A 24,685-nucleotide genomic window follows, 5' to 3' on the forward strand; every position below is an offset into this window, starting at 1 on the left:
ATGTCCTTTATAGTATTTTCTCTTATAGGAAGCTTTAAAAGCTACAAAAGCAATTCTATCATCCTATTAATTAAGCATGGTTTGAAAATGTCACTTTTATGGATCTTTTCCTCTATCCTACAACTACCTTCTACTTTCTTATTGTAGTCACTAGAATATATTTAAACTTCCAATGTGTTTTCTTATAAATTTTTTTGGATCACTTATACACTTAACTGAAATTAACTTTTAAAAAAAATATTTCTTGCCTCAAAGCTGACATTAACACATGTCCTGAAAAACCTTCCAATTAGGTTGATAATCCATATTTTTGAAATTTGCACAAAAATGTCAACTTCTAGGGGATGTGTAGAACACAGAACAAAATCTTAAAAGCAACTTCAAAACTTAAATACAGGTTTACTTTATTGTACAAACTATACATCTAAAAGTCAAATATAGTATCAAATACAGATTTTTATTTTGGAAGGAAAGTAAACAGTTTAAATGCTGTGCAGTTTATGGAAAAGGAAATGCTAATGTCAAAGCACAAAAAGACTAGCTTATAACAGAAATGAAAATAACAAAGTGCTAATTGTCTTTACTATTAGAATGTTACATTTAAATATACAGGAGAAAATGAGCTGAAGTATATTATCTCATACAATGTTATTAGGAATATAGCTTGGTATATTCTTTTTAGTGGATAATTTGGCAGTATTAAGTTAAAATAATGTTCATAACCCTCTGGCTCAATTTCAGTCCTACATAGTTACCTTAGATATATCAAACACAACCAAACAAGGAGATATGTACAAGGATAGTCCTAATAGCACTTGCTTAAAACAGGAAAAACATAACTTTACAATATACTGGTTAAATTATGGCACCTACAATTGTCTGAAAAGTTACTGTCTGTTGATATGGAAAGGTGATATATATTTGAAAACGCAATTTTTATGGATATATACACATGATCATGTAAATATTTTAACAGTACATGTTTTTATTTGGATATTGAAAGAAAATGACTGGATAGATCGATGTGTGTGTGCTCAGTCATGTCCAACTCTTTGTGACCCTATGGACTGCAGCCTGCCAGGCTGCTCTATCCACGGAATTTTCCAAGCAAGAATACTAGAGTGGGTTACCATTTCCTCCTCCAGGAGGATAAATATATACCCAGTTGTTAACAAGAGTTATCTCAATAAAATGGGCTAAGAGAGTTGGAGTATAGCAAATACAGGTATTTTTTTAAGTTTTTATATTTCTATACTGTGATTTATATTTGAAACTGGGAATGTTTTACTTTTATAATAAAATATTAACTAAAAATATGCCCTTCATGGTTTACAGATATATCATGTTTTTATATTATCCTTGTTTCTAAAATACTATTCTAAAGTGTTTGACAAGTTTAAGGAGTATAAATTCCTCTAATTTAGAAAAGTAGGTTCAATTTCTTATTTTGATAAGCTCTAACCAAGGCTTTAAAAGTAACTTACCCAGTTCCATCTTCAAAAGAGGTCTTCCATCTTAATGTGATTGAATAGGGAACAATGTCTGTTATGGAAAATTCACGCACTTTAAATGCTGGTGAGAGAATTGCACACTGAAAATAAGATGGATACCATATTTAAATCAAAAAACACCAAACATACCCCATGTTACCATGACTGCTTAACAAAGTTGTTATAATAAAACTGTTCCATTTAAAAATTTTCTGGGTTTTTGGTAATAACTATGTAAAATTTTAAAGTGTCAGAGCACTCTTCCTGTGACTTTACAAAAATTTATGTAAAATATTTTTTAATCTCAAAAAAGTAATTTTAAATGGGAATAATCATAAGAATTCATAAAATAAATGTCTTTCAGTGTAGTTAATGACATATAGTCCTATGATAGCTTAAAAACAAATGGGATAGACATAACCTTTATTTATCAGCAATAATTTCAATTTCAGTTCAGTTGTTCAGTTGTGTCCAGCTCTTTGCAACTCCATGAATTGCAGCACGGCAGACCTCCCTGTCCATCACCAACTCCCCGAGTTTACTCAAACTCATGTCCATTGAGTCGGTGATGCCATCCAGCCATCTCATCCTCTGTTGTCCCCTTCTCCTCCTGCCCCTAATCCCTCCCAGCATCAGAGTCTTTTCCAATGAGTCAACTCTTCACATCAGGTGGCCAAAGTATTGGAGTTTCAGCTTTAGCATCAGTCCTTCCAATGAACACCCAGGACTGATCTCCTTTAGAATGGACTGGTTGGATCTCCTTGCAGTCCAAGGGACTCTCAAGAGTTTTCTCCAACACCACTTTAGCTTATTGTTGAGTGGTTGGACCAGATAATAAATTAAAAAGTTCTTTGAGGCCTATCACCATATTTGGCAAAATATACATTCTAAAATTTTTAAAGACTAATTATCATACCTGTAATGCACATCCTCTTGCAACAGCTTCATCAGCATTTAATGTGGTACTTATGTCTTTAAGAAAGAATTTAGTGATTTGCTCTTTCACAGCAGGAATTCGTGTTGCTCCCCCTACAATTTCTATACTACTTATGTCTTCACGTTGTAAGTCTGGAAAACAAAATGTTTCAAAAATTAAGACAGTCTTTATAAAAAGTGAACAGTAGACTCTGGAAAGTACTTTTTTTAAAAAAATGAATTTTTTAATTTACTCAAAACAAGGTAGAACAAAAAGAAAATAAAAAAAAATTTGGAAAAAAGCAAAATTTAATAGATATTATCTACACACCAGGCACTGTACTTGGTCCAGATGATGAAGTGACCATAAACAGACAAGCACTTCATGGACTTAAAGAAACTGTTCAGAGTCCTTCATTTTTTCTAACTTCTACCTCACAAATTCCCATAGGAACTAGTTTTTAATTGGTCATGAAAAACCTTAACAAAAAGCAGTCATGTGCTCAGTTCTACGTCTGATCAATCTTTAAAAACTTACTTATAAAAATACCTTCAAATATAACAAGCATTAGTTTTATGATGTAAACAGTATGGGCCAGGATGAGTTCTCATAAACTCTGATGTCTAGTGGCCCTTGTCTTATGAATAAAGAATGAGTTACAAACTCCTTCTCTAAAATAAGAAATACTAATCTTAAAAAAAAAACAACACATGACTTTCTTATTGCTTTTACAAATTTCCACCCCATTAAAGTAACACCATGGTACAGTTTTGATGGTTAGTTCAGGAACTTTCACTTACTAGCTTGTTCCATTACTGCTTTTAACGGTGGTTCAACTCTGGCTAAGAGGGAAGCACATAATTGTTCAAATTGAGCCCTATGGGAAAATGAAACAGAAGTCATTATTTGGAGGTATAAAAACTGAGCATATCTTCTGAAATAACAGAATGAAAAAAATTAGACACGATCCAAACATAAAATGAGGAAATACTTTTCAATTGAAAACATACATGGTACCTGTTCATTTTACTAGAAACATCAAGGTCATTCATGAAACACTCAATGTTCAGTGGAAGATCTGATGCATTTGCACTCATTAGCTTCTTTAGTTTTTCACATTCCTGATATAAACGCAACAAGGCCCGAGAGTTTTCTTTCACATTTATCTTATATTTTGTCTTGAACTCTTCACAGAAGTAGTCTACTAAAACCTCATCAAAGTTCCTGCCACCCAAATATGGATCAAAGGTAGTAGCCAAGACCTGTTTAATTGAAAAACCAGAACTGAAGTTTCAGAAATATGACATGCTTTCTAAAACTAAACCTCCCTGAAAAAACCTTTTAAACTTAAAACCAAAGAACTTGTCAAAAATCAAAGGTGTGCCAAATTTGGAATCACTTATATTATCATATTTAGCCAACATATTTATCCATTCAGAATTATCTACTTTATAGACCTATATACCTATGTGAGAGAGTAACTTTAATTCTGAAAAGTTGAGTTGCAGCAACTAAAAGTTCATTATCTCACATCCTTTGGTTCTACAACAGCATTGAACAGATGGGCCAAAAACCAAGTTTAAGAGAGCAAAGAAAGAGTCCTAAGTATGTAACCAAACACAAAACAGCCAAGAGGAGCCAATCCAAAGATTAAATATAAAATATTTTAATTGATCAAACATGGAACTCTGCTCACTGTTTGTTATGTGGTGGCCTGGATGGGAGGGGAGTTTGAGGGAGAAATGATAAATGTTTATGTATGGATGAGTCCCTTCAGTGTTCACCCAAAACTATCACAACACTGTTAATTGGCTATACTCCAGTACAAATACAAAATAAAAAGTGCTTTTAAAAAAGTTCTAGAAAAATGTTTTACAAATTTACAAATCAAGAATTACTGCCCGCACTCCCCTAAAAAGCCAGACTATTTTTATAAACATATAGAAGGAACAAAAGAGCATGTAAGGAACCATAAAAGAAAATTTAAAAAAAAAAATGAAGAGGAGAGACAAGAATTTAATAAGCTTGTTGAACAACTGGCCTCAACTAAGCAGTCTAATAGAAAAGGAGCAGAAAAGTCACACACTTCAATGATATAGCTCTTGAAACCATAGAACCAAGACATCTAGTCTATCTCCCTGTGGCAGAGGGTAAAAATAACTAGTTATAATAGTCATTGCCAGAAAGTAGAGTTCCACGTTGGTGTGTTTCAGCCTTTTTCATAAGGATGGGTGGTGGAATAGTGGTAAACATCACAGTTGGATGTGAACATAGTCTGAGGGGGATGTTATCCCACAGATTAACACGGAGAATCAACGAACAGACTCCTATATTCACTATGAGTAATTTCCCTTTAATTTTATGATTACAAGGATGTTAATATAGTAATATAAACTTCAACACAAAAGGCTCTAAAAGGTTCTGGGTAACCCAAAGCATTTAATCTTCTGAGCAAATTCTATACATGTGTGTAACAGGGACAGAGAGTGTGTGTAAGTCTGGGTAAGATAATTAATGTAAAAATGAATATAAAACCAAAGGCTATAAAAAGATAAGCACGGAGAGGTAAATAACACCACATTATAGAAAATTTTGATTGGGATTCTTGGATAGAAAGGTTTCTAAAGACAATGGTAATCATTTTAGAAGATGTTTCCTATGTACATTTATAAATACGTAATTTATGCTCGCTGATAGGTGACAAACACCTCAACACTAATAAAAAATAGCTAACACATAATAACTACAATGTGGTATTCCAAGCATCTTATAAACTTTATTTCATTTCATCCTCAAAAATTCTATGAGATACTGATAATATCCTCAGGTGAGGAGCCTGAGATTTGGGGAGGTTACATAATCTGCTCAAGGTCATAGTTTTTAAGTGGCAGAACCAGGGTTTAAACCCATGCATTACAGTTCTCCATTTACTCTAATATGCTCTTAACCATTAGAATTAAATATAGCAAATCATTTATTTACTTACTTTAAGTTTTCCTTTGTTAAAAGCACAAACCGAGACCTGATAGGCAGAATGTCCCATATCAATAAATATTACATTTCTTGGTTTCTCATCTAATGGAGGAAGATCCTGTTTATAAATTCCATATGCTAGTGCAACTATGCAAGAACAAAGAATGAGATTAGCAAAGCAATCGCTTGGAAAACAATAAATAAGTCATGTTGATACTACCTTTTAGTTAGCTTCAAAGTAAACTAACTTTTCACAATTTGGTTAATGTTTTATTTTTTCTACTCTATAATGTTAATGACTTGAGTCAATGTAAGACATGTTTAATCTCTGCCAAAATGCTGTACTCCAAAATGATAAGCTTATAAGATATCAGGACATAACAGAATTATTAAAAATAAATGCCTTGTACGAATTAGAAAAAAACTATAATATTTTAATGACAGTGATTTTCAAATTGCAAACTGCTCACCTGCAGTAGTTTCATTCATTAACCTTAAACAATTTAAACCTGCAACCTGGGCTGCAGCCATCACAGATCTTCTCTCAGCATCAGTGAAAAAGCTAGGAATCTGGTATTGTGAAACAATAATCAAGTGTATTAGTTCACTGTAATACATTTTACTTAAACATTTCACCAACTGAAAATGAAAATAATTACACCAAAACTTACGTAAAGTAATAAATGGTGTTCTAATTAAATAAATGAGAAAAAATACTGTTTTTTTTTTTTTTTTAGGTTGTGCTTAGTCGCTCTGCTGCTGCTAAGTCGCTTCAGTCGTGTCCGACTCTGTGCGACCCCACAGACAGCAGCCCACCAGGCTCCCCCGTCCCTGGGATTCTCCAGGCAAGAACACTGGAGTGAGTTGCCATTTCCTTCTCCAATGCATGAAAGTAAAAAGTGAAAGTGAAGTCGCTCAGTCGTGTCGGACTCTTCGCGACCCCATGGACTGCAGCCTACCATGCTCCTCCGTCCATGGGATTTTCCAGGCAAGAGTACTTCAGTTGTGTCCAATTCTCTGTGACCCCATGGACTGTTCTCTGCCAGGCTCCTCTGACCACGGGGATTCTCCAGGCAAGAATACTGGAGTGGGTTGTCATGCCCTCCTCCAGGGGATCTTCCCAACACAGGGACTGAACCCAGATCTCCCACATTGCAGGCAGATTCTTTACTATCTGAGCCACCAGGGAAGTGCCCCCCCCTTATTTTTTTTTTTAAGGTTGTCAATTGCTGTATCAAAAGTTTTACCTAAAGTATGAACACAAATTTAAAGCAATTAGTAAAATAGAGTAATACTGTAGAATTTCAAAAATATGTTCATCTAAATCCATCTCATGTTGAGTCTCTTCTATAAAAATACATATTTGTTTATATTTAATAATGAAACATTAACAACCAAGAGTCTGTTAAAATGAGATTGGTAAATATGTTATATCCACATAAAGAAATCTGATGTGGATGTTAGAATCAGATCGATCTGAACTGTCATGGAATAGTATCTTTATTACATTAAAAAAAGGGGGTGCACATATAGCGTAATTTCATTTTTGTGTGTGTATATACTACTAGAAGAATACGCTCCCAAATGTTTACAATGGTTATATTCCAAAAGGAGGGGAAACTATATTGCAGGGGGCTTACGATGAGCATCTGTTTCTTTATAAATCACCAAAAAACATTACGTTATGTTTCTATTAAAAATAAACTCATAATTTATAACATAATTAAGATTACATATATTTAGTATTATCAAAGTAAGAAGCACTCTCCTTTAGTCTACAGATTTATAAAAAACTGAGTACATTCATGTACAAAATGACTTGGGGCTCTTCCAATTTCAAGTTAACTGCTTTCTGAATTTAGAAATTTCATTTAATAGATAATAATGCTAAAAGAACTTGAATTTTGACAAGTCTGTATATCCTGATTTTGGTACTATCCTTCTGATAAAAATGTATATTATAAGCTATGGTTCACTTAATATTCACTGGGAACTTATGTACCAGGTGCTTTTTTAGCCATGAGGGATATGACAGTACATAAAACAGAAAAAAATTCCCCTTGTATAGCTCACACGGGCTTATTGCACTAATTACAAAGTTAATAATGGCCAAGAAATTCACTGCCATATTCTGATACTAATTTCTGACATAATTACTAAATTCACTGAAGAGCCATAATATTTTATTCTTCTGATGATGTGAGGGAACTTCTGTAGCCAAGTTTAACAGTACTAAGAATATATTCACATTTAGGTGACAACATATAACTTAAAATCTAGTTGTCAATATCTAGCGGGATCTCAAGAGATAAAAGACAGGGTAAATGATTAAATGTTAAGAATCCTTAAAAGAAAGATCTTTTCTTTCTGAAAAATACTGCATGATCTAACCTACATGTGGAATCTGAAGAAGTCAAATTCATAGGATAGAATAAAATGGTAGTTATCAGGGATAGGGAAGTGGGGGAAATCAGAAGTCAAAGTGTATAAAATTTTATTTATGTAGAATAACTTTTAGAAATCTAATGTATAGCATGGTTACAGTTAATCATACTGTATTATATGCTGAAATTTGCTAAGAAAGTAGATCTCAGGTACTCTTGCCACACAAACACAAAAAAAGGTAACTATAGGAGATAGATATATTAATTTGTTTGACTATAGTGATCATTTTCATCATGTATATCAAAGCACCATGTTTTTTACCTTATATTCAAACTATTTTTACCTTTAAAGCTTAAGTTGATTTTTGAGGGGTGATAAACATATTTATTATACTGACTGTGATGATGTTTCACGGGTATATTCATATGTCAAAACTTGTATACATATGCATATGTATAGAAGTATACACATTAAATACATCTAATTTATCATTTTTAAAAAAGGATCTTTTCTTCTGGATACAGAATATACACAATCTCAAATTTCCAGCTGGGCATTTTCAACCTTTGATGTTAAGTGTTAAGGTTCCCTGGAGTTGGGATGTTTAAGCGCCACCTAGAAAGATTCTTAAGGGTAAGTGGCAGGTATAGCAATCACCAACTAATCACATACATTAGTTTTTTTTTTTTTTTTTTTAAAGATTAGCTGATTATCACAACTTTATGGGAAACTCAATCCTGAACTTCACCAAATGAAAAAAATTTTTAACATAAAAGAAACAATTGGAGGTTTACTAGATAAGGGAAGAAAAACATTTCCATATAACATTAATACACTGGAAAATATGATTCAAGAGTGTTCAGTACTGAGGTAAAACTTACTGAAATCACACAGTCAGCCACTGGTTTCTTCAAAGCATTTTCTGAAGTCTCTTTAAGCTTAGCCAATAGCATCCCAGTAACCTGCTCAATTGCAAAAGGTCTTTCTTCTTCTAGGTATCGCACCTGAAGCCCAAGTGGAAATATTTAATGAGTCATTTATTCATCTAGTATTTAATGAAAAAGGCAGAGTCCTTACTCAATGAACTTACATACCAAAAATATTGCTCTAGTATCATCATATCTCATCTCTGTGAAGTTCCAGTGCTTTATTTACCCATAGTATTACAACCAAAAAATCAAGTCTTTACCTGCTCCAGATCCCCATCTCCCACAAAAGCAAGTTTTATCATTTACTATTCTTGTAAACAAATAAAGGGAAAAAGGTCAAATTATCTTTCTTTAAAATGAAAGCGTTAGTAATATAGTTTTGTGAAAAGAAAATGAGAACACAGCAAAAAAAATTTTTATTTAAATAAGGAAACTTTATATACATTACTCCAAGGCCTCAGGGGATAATTACCAAGGCCGCAGGGGATAATTAAACATTAGAGATGCACACATGGAATTTTTTAATTTTAAAAAATAACAATTTCATACACAGGTTTGACTAGTTTGAATTTAAGTACATAAAATGAAACTTTACAGTGCTTGACCGAGGAATACTATGCTTTATTCAAATAAGCAAACTCTTTCATAATGACAACCACAATATTTATAAGCAATAGAAAGTTAACTTAGAAACCATACAATAACTACAACTAACTTACAGAAGAAAAGGCTAGGTATTTCATCTCTGTATCCCCAAGAGCAAGTAATTTTATGCTAAAACACTAAACTTTGGAAGAGCTTTAAAGAACTTCTCAGGCAGTACAATGTATTTATTTAACTGTGTAAATATGAATAATGATATAAAATTTACTATGAAACAGACCTAAACTTGATATCCATTTGTTTCCAAATAAATTTACAGGTAAGTTTAAAACCAAGAATTACATGAAATTATATGAAATTTAAACACAAGAAGAAATCAAGCACACCAAAATAAGGGAAAATGAATCAAGTACCATGTGTCTTAGTCTGATTATAGGAGGCAAAACAATACAGAATTTTTTTGAAGAATATAAAAGTTAGATGAAATAAACATCAAAGCATATTCAAACAAATGTCAGAAAAAATAAATGGATAAACTGCTTGAGGCACTGAATGCTAAAGATCTTCAAAGGATGAAGAAACTTAGTTCAACGCATGGTTGATTGATGTTTTCAAAGCCTCTTCAACTAGCTTACATACACTCACTATAACTGCATAAAAATTCTATCACTTAAAAATTAGGTTTTGACTTTCTGTAAAAATTATTTTGTTTTTAATCAAATTACTCACAAAGCATAATTTTTAATTTTCTTTTTAAAGAATAAAACACTTTAGTAGTTTAGAATAAAACTGTTCCACATAGTCATTAACTGGAAGTTAACATATCTAAAGGACACATGAACATTACTCTTTATTACATTTATTGCTATCATAACCCATCAGCTTCCTACTCAGCATGTCTTGATCCACAAATTTCACCTAAAATATGACTTCCTAATTTTCAATTTGTCCTTAATCTCTTATCGTGTCTTTTTTTTGAACTATTGTTAAGTCTCATGTCTCCTTTCTACAATTCATCATCCATCCTGTAGTCAGAATCCTCTTCTAAACATGGAAATATGTGCACCTTAAAACATATGTATAAATTTGAAAATCAGCTATTAAAATTTTTAGCTCTAAGATATAAATCTTATTGCATAAAGTTTATTCTTCTGAAGTGTACAATTAAGTGGTTTTAGTGTGTTCAAACTTGTATACTGATTACCACTAACTGTAGTACATTTTCATCATTTTAAAAAGAGTGTCCCATTAGTAGCAGCAGAAGTAGAGATACCCATTCCTAACAATTAAGAAGTAGAGATACCCTTAATTCCTAACATCCATAAGTCTATTTTCTGTGTCTACTGATTTGCATTGATTCTGGAGAGCCACACAAATGAAATCACAAAATACGTAGCCTTTTATATTTGTTTCTTTCCCCCCAGTTAGCATGTTTTCCAGATACTGTCTTTTTATGGCCAAATAATACATGCCACTGGATAACTATACAACATTTTGTTCATATACTCATCAGCTGGTGGACACTTGGTTTGTTCCCACTTCTTGGCTATTATAAATAATGTTATTATGAACATTAGTGTACAAATTTTTGTATGCACAAGTGGTTCAATTCTCTTATGTACACATACCTAATAGTAGAACTGCTAAGTCATATAATCTATCTGTTTTGGGGTATTCTGTTAGTTTTTGTTAACCAATCTACAACTCTCTCAGGATATAGAACTAAAAACCTAGAATCCATCTCTTACTTGGAAGAAGAGTTTGCTTTAATATTCCTAATACAAGATTCTTCTAAATTAGAGCAAACTCATTATAGCAGTTAATATACTTTTGGGCCTATTTTTCTAAATCACATATGCCTCTGCCTTTGTCCCTTAAAAATGGTTCACCTCTGAAAGTTCTCCAAATAATAATACCTTTTTCTTGACAATAAAAGTATTTGGATTAAAAAGATTATTATTCTAAATAAGATTTTCTTTGTGCATTCACTAAAGCACACTACAAAAACTGCCTGTTTCTTGGTATGCATGTATTTCACCTAAAGGAAAATAAGTTAAATTTTTTTAAAGTATTTAAAAATAAGCAATATTACTGCATTTGGTTTCTTTAATTTGAACAAATGCTTGCATTCCGGGAATATAAACTTACCTTAACCCCTGCACTTCCATTCGGCATCTTCTGCAGCTCATAGGGAAGCCTGATCCTTTCAGTTTGCACAATAGGATCATCAAAAGATCGCCCATGAAGTTTTTTGAAACCGTGAATTGTATTTCTTACATTCGTGACTATCTGTTGGCAGTAAACATTTTTATAATTACTGAATTAATGCAAAGTAAACTACGCTAGTATTTAAGAATCACCAAGTCTCCTTATCCTATACATCTGTATAAGTTCAGAATTACACACTATCATTTAATTTTTTTGGTTTCTAATTGATAGAGGTCCCCTTGGACAGCAAGGATATCCAACCAGTCAATCGTAAAGGAAATCAACCCCGAATATTAATTGGAAGGACTGATGCTAAAGCTGAAGCTCCGATACTTTAGCCAGCTGATTTGAAGAGCCAATTCACTGGAAAAGACGCCAATGCTAGGAAAGACTGAGGGCAGGAGGAGAAGGGGGCGACAGAGGATGAGCAGGTTGGATGGCATCTACTCAATGGACATGCGCTTGAGCAAACTCCAGGAGACAAATAAGGACAGGGAAACCTGGCGTGCTGCAGTCCAAGGGGTCACAAAGAGTCAGACACAACAGAGCAACTGAACAAACTGATAAAAAACCACTATCTCCTACCCTTGGAATGTTAAAAACAAAATTAACTGTCTTTTAAAAAGAACAAAACTTCAAAACTTCTCAAATACAATGAAAATCTATTTACAACTCATTTATTTGGCTTTCTTCAAGACTTTCAGGCTAATGAATTAGTATTTTTTATTTCTTTCCACTTTCATCTGTGTTTTTATTAATATTTACACTATGTCTTTTATCACCCTGTTTTTCTTTTACACTAAATATCTTCGTGAACTTTACCATGTATTACTACATTGCTTCCACTGCTAAAAACTTCTCCTAGGCTAGTAAATTAAAAATCCTTCCATATAGCATGCTAAGTTAATGTGTCTTCATTTGTAAATAGCTTATATTTTGGCAAAGTAATTTTTTCTTTATTTAGAACATGTAGTTCAAACTACAGAATATCACTGAGATCCAGTTGTTGTCCTCTTAGTGACCTTTAATTATAAGATGAAAACTACAGGGATGCTGAATTACTATGTTGATTGCTGTAGCTTTTTAGGAAAAATAACTTATAGTTTGCTTCCTTCAGAGACTCTAAGCCCTATGATACCTTAAATCAGCCAGAATACGATAAGTAACCTTTAGTGAAGAGGTCATTTTGGCACAAACATTTGGTTATGTGCAGTATGAAAATGGAAAAGGAGGAAAAAAACATATTCACACTCAGGCTGATTGTAACACAATTTGATTTAAAAAATCTTAACAATTCCTGGATAAATGAGTCAATTATGTCTACAAAGTCATGAAAAAAATATAGCTCCATTAAACAGTCATTTTGTAATAAAGAAAAGACTCAGGTATATATTAAAATGTAAAAATTAACGGTTAAGGGCATTTGGTTCATGGCAATAAACAAAGTCTAAGAAAAATGAACCTGTAGCATGGAATGTTAAAATGAATGTTTTATGCAAAAGGATTTCAGAAGCCTAAAAATATGAATACTTAAACAGATTCCATGTAAAGTGGCAGCCACAGAGAATTAATTCTGAAAACCAGTTTCTCCAATTTTTTTCCACCTTCTTTAACAAAGACATCATTCACTTGTTGTAGAAGTATGTATTCTAGATAGCATATCCCTCATTAAAAGTGACCATACAGGGAAAACCTGACGCCATTTGACAGCATAATCTAACCTCACAGCTAAGATTTTTAAAAAAATAAAATTCAAGAAATACTTTACAATCCAAAGCAAAATATATTTAGTAAGATACAAAGATATTAGGATCTGTCAACTTCTTTATTCTCTTTTTTCACTTTTAATTATATAAACTGGGAGCTTAGCTGCCATTATGAAGTTAATTCTTCCTGTAAGTCAAAACATCTACATTAACAACTCACCTGGCTCTTAGCTGCATTTCCAATGGCTCGTGTTCTTGATCCCAAAGATATACATGCTCTGAACAGAGAAAAAAGAAAAAGTGTTTCCAAGGTATTTTTATATTAATGTACTACTACTGTGCTTCTCTTTATACAAAAATGAATTTAAGGATGAATATAATCATGTAGTATTCAAAACATAGGTTATTGAAATCAAAATTTTACATATTTTTAAACTTTCCTAAGTAATAGAATAGTTGTCAGAATAAATGCTAGAATTTAAAAAAATGTGCTAATAGTTGGCAACACTATATTGGTCCCCAAATTATTTTATTGGTCCCCAAATTACTTTTCAAAAATTTCAGTAAGTCTATGACTTGGATCTAAATCCTGGATCTGCCACTTAACAGCCGAATAATCTTGTAGGAATTACCTAACCATTATTTGCCTCAGCTTCCCAGCTGAAGACAGTGTTGATAATAATACCTACTTAGAGAGGTGTGTGAAGATTTAGTGAGTGACTATAGGTAAATGATCTCTGGAACCAGAGATCAAATTGCCAACAACTGGATCATTGAAAAAGCAAGAGAGTTCCAGGAAAACATCTGCTTTATTGACTATGCCAGAGCCTTTGACTGTGTGGAAAATTCTTAAAGAGAGATGGAATACCAGATCGCCTGACCTGCCTCTTGAGAAATCTGTATGCAGGTCAGGAAGCAACAGTTAGAACTGGACATGGAACAACAGACTGGTTCCAAATAGGAAAAGGAGTATGTCAAGGCTGTATATTGTCACCCCCTTATTTAATTTATATGCAAAGTACATCATGAGAAACTCTGGGGTGGATGAAGCACAAGCTGGAATCAAGACTGCTGGGAGAAATATCAATAACCTCAGATATGCAGATGACACCACCCTTATGGCAGAAAACAAAGAACTAAAGAGCCTCTTGTTGAAAGTGAAAGAGAGTGAAAAAGTTGGCTTAAAGCTCAACATTCAGAAAACTAAGATCATGGCATCTGGTCCCATCACTTCATGGGCAATAGATGGGGAAACAGTGGAAACAGTGTCAGACTTTATTTTTGGGGCTCCAAAATCACTGCAGATGGTGACTGCAGCCATGAAATTAAAAGAGTCTGCTTGCTCCTTGGAAGAAAAGTTATGACCAACACAGACAGCATGTTAAAAAGCAGAGACATTGCGTTGCCAACAAGGGTCCATCTTTGTCAAGGCTATGGTTTTTCCAGTAGTCATGTATGGATGTGAGAGTTGGACTATAAAGAAAACTGAGCACCAAAGAATTGATGCTTTTGAACTGTGGTGTTGGAGAAGACTCTTGAGGGTCCCTTGGACTGCAAGGAGATCCAACCAGTCCATTCTAAAGGGAATCAATCCTGACTATTCATTGGAATATTTTAGCCACGTGATGTGAAAAACTGACTCATTTGAAGAGACCCTGATGCTGGGAAAGATTGAAGGCAGGAGAAGGGGATGACAGAGGATGAGATGGTTGGATGACATCACCAACTCAACGGACATGAGTTTGAGTAAACTCCAGGTGATGGACAGACAGGCCTGGAGTATTGCAGTCCACAGGGTCGCAAAGAGTTGGACATGACTGAGCAACTGAACTGAACTGATAGGTAAATGAACAATATGTTGTTTTTATTACTGCATTTAAATGTATTCTGCTTATAAATGTGTAGAGTACCATTTTTATCAAAAAACCATTTCATGCTGTGATTCAAGATAATGTTTCCATGGTTTCAATGTTAATTACAGGTTGTAATTCAGTTGTAATTCATTCAATCAACAAATACTTACAGGCATTGTGTTTATACTAGCTACAATCCGATGTGCTTGGAGAATTTAGTCTATCAAGAAAATCAACATACACTAGCAAAAAAAGAAAATAATCACTTGTAGATAATAAAGCTTAGAAAAAGCAAGTAGAAGATGTGATTTCTTAATTAAAACTTGAAAGAAAGCATTTTAATATGTAGGGTTTTATGGAAAAGGACATTACCAGTATATAGGTATACCGTCTATTCTCAATATAACAGCCTGAGTGATCCTTTTAAGACAGAAAGTCCTCTGCTAAAAACCCTGCAATTGTGTCCTGTTTCCCCAACAGCCAATAAACAGCCATAGTTTGCTTTGTAGCTGCTCTACCCTGTAACTTCAGTATTAAGGACAGTGGCAGCTGAGATAAAAGGAAAAGGAATTAAGAGATTTTAGGAGCTAAAACTCAAAGGACTTGGTGATGAACTAGATCTTCAGAGTGCAACAGGCAGCCACCAGACACACATGGCTATTACGCACATGAAATGCAGCTAGTCTGTATAAGTAACACGTGCTAACTGACTATACCACTGGGGGCCCAGTGCGGCTAGTCTGAATTGAGATGTACTTAAAGTATGAAACAATATCTTATTAATTTAAAAACACTGACTACATGCTGAAATAAGATTCTGAATATACTGAGTTAAATCAAGTATATTAAAATTATTTTGTATTTTTATTAGAATATTAGAATATTTTAGCCACGTGATGTGAAAAACTGACTCATTTGAAGAGACCCTGATGCTGGGAAAGATTGAAGGCAGGAGAAGGGGATGACAGAGGATGAGATGGTTGGATGACATCACCAACTCAATGGACATGAGTTTGAGTAAACTCCAGGTGATGGACAGACAGGCCTGGAGTATTGCAGTATTAGAACTATTAGAATATTTTAAATTATGTGGCTCACATATATTTATTTTTACTGAACAGTGCTGGAATAGGTAATAGGAAGAGGTAAGTAACAATAACAACATACAGGTTTCCAGTTTGCATTGGAGGGTAAATAGCTGTGCCATGCAATAAGGCAGAAAATGCTGTAAGAGGGACCTGTTTGGGGATGGACCATCACCAGTTCTATTTTGGCTATGTTGAGACTGAAGTGCCTTTGATATATCCAAGGAGGTATTTATTTAGAACTAAACGTTAAATGTGATGAACTGATATATGACAGAATAGAAGTTACTTTTCTTTAATTGTGATCTGGTAAAAATAGGTAAATAGGATATATTAAGAATCAGTGGTTCAGGTGACACCTTCATTTCTCTTGCAAATAATTCCTTGATTCAACATAGTCTCTGCCAGAGTAGACTTTGCATGCCTGATACAGAAATCCATGAAGATGGTTGGCATTCCATTCTAAACTCAGAGAAATATGGACTTGCCATCTCTTGGCCAGCTTTATTTTGGGAGTTGAGACCCATTTTGCTGTCAACTCCATTATCTGGATACACTTTGAAAAACTTTTAATTTTTCAGTACAAGGCTATCATTAATGTACAGAAAATCTTAGGTTGATTCTCAAGAGTTAAACTTCTGTTAAAACTCTTAGATCCAAGTAAGACTTATTCAACTATCATTTATTGTTGTATTCACTGTATTTGCTGTATTCGGGGTTGTATTTCACTGAAATATGTTTTATGCCTATATCTTTTCATGAAGAAAGCTACAGTTATCAGACATTCTCTTTAGGTTAAAAGCAGACAACTTGTAAAGTTCAAAAATTTAACGTTATAACTTGAAAATACCCAGTTTCGATAGAGAAAACTCTCCTCACATACTGCATGCATGCTAAGTTGCTTTAGTCATATATGACTCCCTGCAACCCCACCAACTGTTGCCCATGACTCCTCTGTCCATGGCATTCTCTAAGCAAGAATAATAAAGTGGGTTGCCATTTCCTTCTCCAGCTAAAGGTCCTTCTCACATACTAAAGGTCTTCAAATTCCCTCAAATTTTTTTTCCCCCAAGATTCTATAGCACAGCCATTAAATAAATATCTGTCAAGGATTTTCAGAAAAATCAAAGTAATTTAAATACCCATTCTCTTTCAAAATTTTACCTTTCAGTAATACCAAGGCAAACAGACATACTATATATTAGGTTGACACAAAAGTTTTTCTAGAAAAGGATATTCAACAGTTTATCCAACTATCACAAAATCCAATTACACTTTCTATAGATTATTTCAACTACGATTTAGAAAATCCATTTTATACCTAAAAGAAAAAAAAAAGAGTCTACAATGCAGCTTAAACCCATTATATTTAGGCTGATGTTGCCATTGTGACAGTAGTCATAGACTCTCAAAGAATGCCACAAAATTAAACAAATAAGTAGAACTTCTAAATGTTCTGTACAACTTTTAGTAGAGGAGGGGCATAAAAATCAAAAGACAGGATGTTACTTAAGAAAGTTGTATTTGTATTTTCCCCTAAAATCTAAAATTAACTGTCTCTCTTATAAAGCCAAGCATGGTTATGTTGGAGAAAACACACACTGCCAACAGACCATCAAACTTCTCACCTAAGAGGTCAACACTCTAGACTTGTTTGCTTCTTTGTAAATCTCCACTAAGGAATCAAAACCTCTTGATCCTATCATTGACACTTTAAAATAGCTCTGTTTTTAGAAATTTCTGCTTTCCCTTGCCAGTTCCATAAGATCACAATTACTATTTATAGTCTCTTCTGCTATCACTGAGTAGATGCAAAGAAATATAATAGCTGAATTAATGATATAAGAGGACAATCAATTGGTTTAAATAAAGGGTTTGCTCCTTACATGGCCAATTTGGCTCTGAATCAAACTGTCAACCGCTGAGGAACTCCTTTCAACTATAGTTGCCAAGATGTCTATAGAGCAGGATTTCTCAGTCTTGGTAATACAGACATTTGGGGCTAATTTATTGAGGGACTGGGGCAATTTTGTGCCCTGTAGGATTTTAGAAGCATCTCTGGCCTCTACCTGCTAGATATCATTAGCTCTCTTCCGTTCCCTCTCCCCATGGGACAACTGCAAGTATCTTCATTGTCAGATGCGCCCTAGGGTACAAAATCTCCAGTTGAAAACCACTGCATCATTTCCCAACTAGTATTCTGTACAAAGTAATCCCTTAGCGGTTCAAATAATCTGAGGAAAACATTCTTTTCTATTTCAATGCCTCTAAACAAATTAAGGATTTGAGACTTTGACAGTAGAAACATGTGCTTATTATTTCTCAAACTTAACTATCTGGAAAAAAAGTAAGGGAATGACTGTTACCATTTTTTTTAGTTTGCTACTTAGAAATATTAGACTAGGAAACAGGAACTCACTCCAATATTCTTGCCTGCAGAATCCCATGGACAGAAGAGCTTGGTGGTCTACAGTCCCTGGGGTCTCAAAGAGTCCGATATGACTGAGCGACTAATGCTTAGAAATACAAAATTTTAGACATCTATGATTTAGTAATAATATAAACTTTCCAATATTCAATATGGACAATGAATAAATTATTTTAACATATAAAAACAAAAATTCCTTTAGTAGTCTCCAAATGCTTCTAATAAGTGTAACTCCCAAATTAAATTTGTTCTTAACTTAAAACCATTAACAGAAATCTGCTGCACGTGTGTGTGTGCTCAGTTGTGTCCCACTGCGACCCCACTGATTGCAGCCTTCTGGACATCTCTGTCCACGGGGTTTCCCAGGCAAGAATACTGGAATGGGTTGCCATTTCCTACTCCAGGATATGTTCCCGACCCAGGGATTGAACCCACGTTTCCTGCACTGGCAGGCAGATTCTATACCACTGTCCCACCTGGAAAGCCCCTACAAAAATCATACACACATTTACATAGCTGATTTAATTTTTATTTAAAAAGCTGATTAGGTACTTTAAATTAGACATGCTGTTTAATTATTAGATACAGTATTTTGAAAACTGATTATCTTTTCAAAATTTATCAGTTCAAAGACAATTTTGTCATTTTTATTATGACTGCCTAGAACAAATATTTGCAAATTACCACTTACCACCTATTTTTGTAAGTAAAATTTAATTAGAACATACCTATGATCATTAATTTGTATTATAATGACCACACACTAAGTGAAGTGAAAGTCGGTCAGTTGTGTCTGACTCTTTGTGATCTCATGGACTATAAAGTCCATGGAATTCTCCAGGCCAGAATACTGGAGTGGGTATCCTTTCCCTTCTCCAGGGGATCCTCCCAACCCAGGGATTGAACCCAGGTCTCCCACATTGCAAACAGATTCTTTACCAGCTGAACCACAAGGGAAGCCCAAGAATACTGGAGTGGGTAGCCTATCCCTTTCTCCAGCAGATCTTCCTGGCCCACGAATTGAATCGGGGTCTTCTGCACTGCAGGCAGATTCCTTACCAATTGAGCTATCAGGGAAACCCAATCACATACTAACCACATACTAAAAGGCATGTTAAACATCTTAAACTCAACGTATATTATGTAATTTGCACCTATCATTCCTGCCTTCTAGAATTTTTTCAGAATTTTTCAGCTACAAATTCAAGGCAATGACTAGAGATTCATTTTGTTTTGTGGATAATATTCATACTAAAAGATTTTATAGTACTAGCTTTGGCCATGCTAAAGTGTGGGACGTCTGCCCATCCACTCATCTAGGCACAATTTCATTTTAAAAAAATTTCACTGAATTTTTGTTTGTCAACAGCAAAATACTTTGCAACACACACTAATTGACATGTATAGATAAAAGGAATACTGTACATACATTAAGAAGAATAATGTAGAGTCATAAGAGCAAATTTGAAATGTTCACATTATATTTTGAAACAGCCAACTGCAGAATGTATATAAACGTAACTCTACTTTTGCTAAAAAAAAAATCCCAGTTTAACACATACTCACTATGTATAGAAACACACATATTAAAGTTTAGGAGGTAGTTGGGAAGAGGCAGAGGAGATATACTTTATGTAATTCTTCATTATTTAAAATACTTTAAATTAAAATTAATGTAATCTCATAGTAAAACATACAAATAAAACCATTTCATATGGTACAAAGAATAAATAATTTTAAAAATGTGAAAATTTTCTCCTAACCTGAACTGCTATTACCATTAAAAAGTCCTCCTACCCAGCAAGTCACTATTAATGTCTGGAGTTTCTCATTTTCCGTGTAGAAAAATTTTTTATTTTCAGTACTTCAAGGTAAGTGATTTCTACTTTTGTTCATTGAATAGGACATCTCACATATCTGAGATGTGGTGTATAAATAATATTTTCCCATATTTTCAGATTATACATATGTTGATAAGGACAGAAAACCAGAGAACTGTTCAGTCTGCTAAGCTGGATCCTGCAGAATTTTAATAGTAAAACAAATATATACATCTAACAAAAATGTCTTGAAATAAGTTTGATTAAAAGATCCATTTTCTTTATTGTAAAGTAAGTTCATAAAAGTTCAAAACATTACAGACTATGTATTAAGAGCACACTTCCATAATCTACTTCCAAGAAATATTCACTATTAACAGTTTATAGTCTTTCCACACTGCTTTCCTCCATAGGTTTGCACTAACATTTTGTGTACCTACTTTTATATCAACTTCTAAATTGAAACAAAATTTTTACATGTTCTTAAAATAACTTAAAAGCATACTAAAATAATATTTTAAAACAAGATAATATTTATTAGAAACTAGACAGTAACAGATGACTTTTCTGATTAACGATGCTTCTCTATACAGTAAACGCCCAGACAGATAATTTGTCCCAATACAGCCCATTACCCAATATGTAGATACCATCCGTATGCCAACAGATAATGTAAGGACACTGGGGTTCTGGGGTCAAAGAAGCCTGAAACTAAATCCATTTCACTGCTATTTCTTGGCCAAGATATTTAACTTTGCTTAAGGCTTCTTATGAAAAAAGATAGCTAGTATTATCAAACTCATAGAATTGATGTGATACATATGCCAGTGCAAACAATGCTAAGCCCACAGAAATCATCACTAAATATCAATTTAAAATGCAGGGAGCATGTTTTAGCTGTGAGAGTTGGACCATAAAGAAAGCTGAACACTGAAGAATTGATGCTTTTAAACTATGGTGTTGGAGAAGACTGCATCAGAGTCCTCTGGACAGCAAGGAGATTCAACCAGTCCATCCTAAAGATCAGTACTGAATATTCATTGGAAGGACTGATGCTGAAGCTCTTTGGCCACCTGATGCTGCGAAAGATTGAAGGCAGGAGGAGAAGGGGACGACAGAGGATGAGATGGTTGGATGGCATCACCAACTCACTGGACATGAGTTTGAGGCAAGCTCCAGGAGTTGGTGATGGACAGGGAAGCCTGATGTGTTGCAGTCCATGGCGTCGCAGAGTCAAGACACAACTGAGTGACTGAACTGATGTTTTATCTGACCACATGCCTTAATCTGATATTGAATGAGGATTTCTGGCTCCAGTTTTCTTTTCCCATGTGAAAAACTAACCACTTTGATATAACCGAGTCTGAGATGGAAATTCCAATCCCTACATCTATACTTAATTGAACAATATAAACATTCAAGGCCTGAAAAATGTGCACACTCAGTAATTCTAATTCTACAAACTTACTTGAAGGAATTAAGGGTCAAAAATTTAGTTACAAAGATAGTTATCACAGCACTGCTTATAAAAAGAAAATATAAACAACCTGAATACCAATAAGGGATGATTTAAGGAAATTCTGTGTTTGATTATACCAACACTGAAATTGGGTGCTATGTGCTAAGCCGCTTCAGCTGTGTCTGACTCTTTGCAATCCCATGGACTGTATTCCCACTATAGGCCCAAACTTAAGCAATTATCTTTTTTATTAAATTGTCCTTGGTTATACATAGGATTCTCCCATGCATACATAATTATGTATATTAAAGAATGAAATGTGAAAAAGTGTGGATGCTGAAACCAACTAAATCAAACTTTTTCTACTTTTTTTCCCACACGATCTTTTTAAAATGTATTTGCATCTTAGCAATGCCTTTGTCCTATTACACTGATGTTAGCAAAAGGACATACGAAGAATTCTTTTTGCAAAGCTAGTTTATATGTATTATTAAATACTGTGGTGTATTAGAAAAGTTTCAGGTCCTCCAATAGTTACATTTTTTGCAAGATAGGCATTTAATGAATAAACATTTAGGAATCAGGAAGGGCTATGTTTTCACTCAATCATGTAAGCCCCACAAAGTAAATACACACTCTAACAGCACCAAATTACAATGAAGTACTAGTTCAACAACAATAAAAGGTATACTCTGAAATACATGACAGTATGCAACTCCAGAAAGAAGGGCAAAGTTGCTGACACAAGCTAGGAATACAATCCTTCCACTTTTAGAACGTTCTACTTTGGTTTAGCCTCATTAAATCTAGATATTAGAAATGACTCTCTTACATACAAATCAGAAAGATAACCTCAGCCACACAGAATTTGCCAATGTGCTTAAGAATATTAACAGAGACTTTAGAAGACTTAAATGAGCAGCCTAATTTCTAAAGAACTCTCTTCGAAAGTGTGGCCAGGCTCTCTAAATTTAGAGTCATGGAACCACTAATAAGACTTTTGAGCCTGGAAATGCAGTATCTGTTTTACAGTTCTCGTTTCTGATCTTTTAGGAAAAGGCTTTAAAGATAAGGGGAACATCCATCCGACCTCTCATTTTTTCTCTATAGGCTAAGTTCCTGAAGCCAAAAACTGCCTCCATTAACCTTTACTCTGATGAAAGAGCAGAGTGGAATTTCCTAGTCCTTTTCTGGCAGAAACCCATATCTGCTGTGACTTAAAACGCTGTAGAGATGAAGTCATCAATAGTTCACAATTTACGCTTCACTGTCTCATTGTGCATAAAGCCAGAGAAAGATGTAAAAAGAAGCAAGAGTTCTAACAGTACTAGGAACATTAACTGACCTATGCTCACATCTGAGACTGTAAGTATACAGGAATTTCAGCAAAAGAAATATAATGCATACATCTAGAAAAAGGTGGTATAAACCTTCTAGAATATTCTTTAAAAGAAACCAAAGCACAAACTGCTCCAAGTAAACTATTGCCAAAACCTCCTTGACATTATTTATTCATAAAAGATTAGCAATATACTTATTTAAAGCCTTAGCTTAACACTGATCTTGGACAAGATTAGTCTTATGTTTAAAGTATTATATTTTGGACCATTCAGAAGGGTCAAATCAACGTTTGGTTGCTTAACCATAGAAAATAAGACATTGGCAGTTAGTTACCTTATAAAATTACCGGTAACAGGAATCTACACTAAGAAGCTAGTTTTTCATATCCCTGTCTTACTTAATTATATTATTTGCTAACTTCCCAGACCACAGAAACAATGAAACATGTGGATACATGTTTCCATGACATAATGCCACTCCTTCTAATTCTTTCATCAAGTGTTCATAATAGAATCACTTCACAATCATGTTTATACAGGACAGATGCCTCTGCCTCTCCAACAATTCATTCTGTAGAAATATGCTTTCGATAGGTTCCACCTCCACTACTTTCCTTTAATGGATGAACATTACCGACACGTGGCCAACGACTCCTATTCCTGATTCTCTCCCTATTAATACATCACTAACCCACGCCCCTGGAAACCCGTCCGATTACCCCCAATTTTCAAGGACACTGAGGTAAAATCCCTTCTTTTAAAAAACAAACAAAAGAAGGCTTTCTGGGCCAGATGAACCTGCAACTCATATTCTGACATTTGCATTCTAAGCTTTCATTTCTTACTTTTCTGAGAGAAAGCTGTCGCGTTGACAGATAGGCAAAGGAGGAAGGGGAGAAACAATAAAGAATTTTTTTACTGAGCGAGCGCGGATGCCCGCCCTCGGCCAATAATCCCAAACAAGCCAGGCGAGGGGGGAACTAAAGATCTTTCTCTAATGTTCAGAATGTCGTGGTGGTCCCGCACCAATCCTCTTCCTGAAAACTAAAGCAGGGACGCCGGGGGACCGAGGCGTGGTGGTGGGCGCGCGCGGGGACTAGGGGGTAGGGAGACGGTGGGGGGGGGGGCGGTGCGTGGGTACACAGATGCGCCAAGTATACGAGTTAAGTCCCTTGTCCTTGAAGGAAAAGCAGCTTTGCGGAGCGAGAAAGTCCGACTCCCACCTGGGCCCGCCACCCCGCGGACTGCAATTGATGGGCTGCACCTGTCATCTCAGAGTTCGGCTCATCAGAAGAAACCAGCAGGCGGGACAAATGTGAGGGTCGGGAGGAAACGTTTCCCAGGATTACCACCAGACCGGGCACTTACGGGGTACACCTGTCGCTGTACTCATTGGCGATGGTTTCGATGCCGCCGCTCCTCGCTACTGCGATGTAGCAGTTGAGAAAGCCGAGGTCAATACCGACCACAGACATCCCGCCGCCTAATGG

General features: G+C 34.7%; 1 protein-coding gene across 2 annotated transcripts in view; it reads right to left on the reverse strand.

Moving 5' to 3' along the window:
* HSPA4L (heat shock protein family A (Hsp70) member 4 like) overlaps positions 1-24,685 on the reverse strand; it is a 50,157-nt gene extending 25,472 nt beyond the window's left edge. Inside the window, exons 1-10 of one of the 2 annotated variants that reach the window (XM_068989836.1) lie at positions 24,564-24,685; positions 13,431-13,488; positions 11,445-11,585; positions 8,646-8,768; positions 5,850-5,949; positions 5,393-5,526; positions 3,424-3,668; positions 3,207-3,283; positions 2,407-2,558; positions 1,485-1,591 (exon numbers count right to left, since the gene is read on the reverse strand). In XM_068989836.1, the coding sequence (XP_068845937.1) occupies positions 1,485-1,591; positions 2,407-2,558; positions 3,207-3,283; positions 3,424-3,668; positions 5,393-5,526; positions 5,850-5,949; positions 8,646-8,768; positions 11,445-11,585; positions 13,431-13,488; positions 24,564-24,670 (1,244 nt within the window). In that variant the 5' untranslated portion in view covers positions 24,671-24,685. The remainder of the gene's footprint in view (positions 1-1,484; positions 1,592-2,406; positions 2,559-3,206; positions 3,284-3,423; positions 3,669-5,392; positions 5,527-5,849; positions 5,950-8,645; positions 8,769-11,444; positions 11,586-13,430; positions 13,489-24,563) is intronic. The other variant, XM_068989835.1, reaches the window with a different exon arrangement.

This window comes from Capricornis sumatraensis, chromosome 17 (genome assembly GCF_032405125.1).
Source record: "Capricornis sumatraensis isolate serow.1 chromosome 17, serow.2, whole genome shotgun sequence".
Lineage (NCBI taxonomy): Eukaryota > Metazoa > Chordata > Mammalia > Artiodactyla > Bovidae > Capricornis > Capricornis sumatraensis.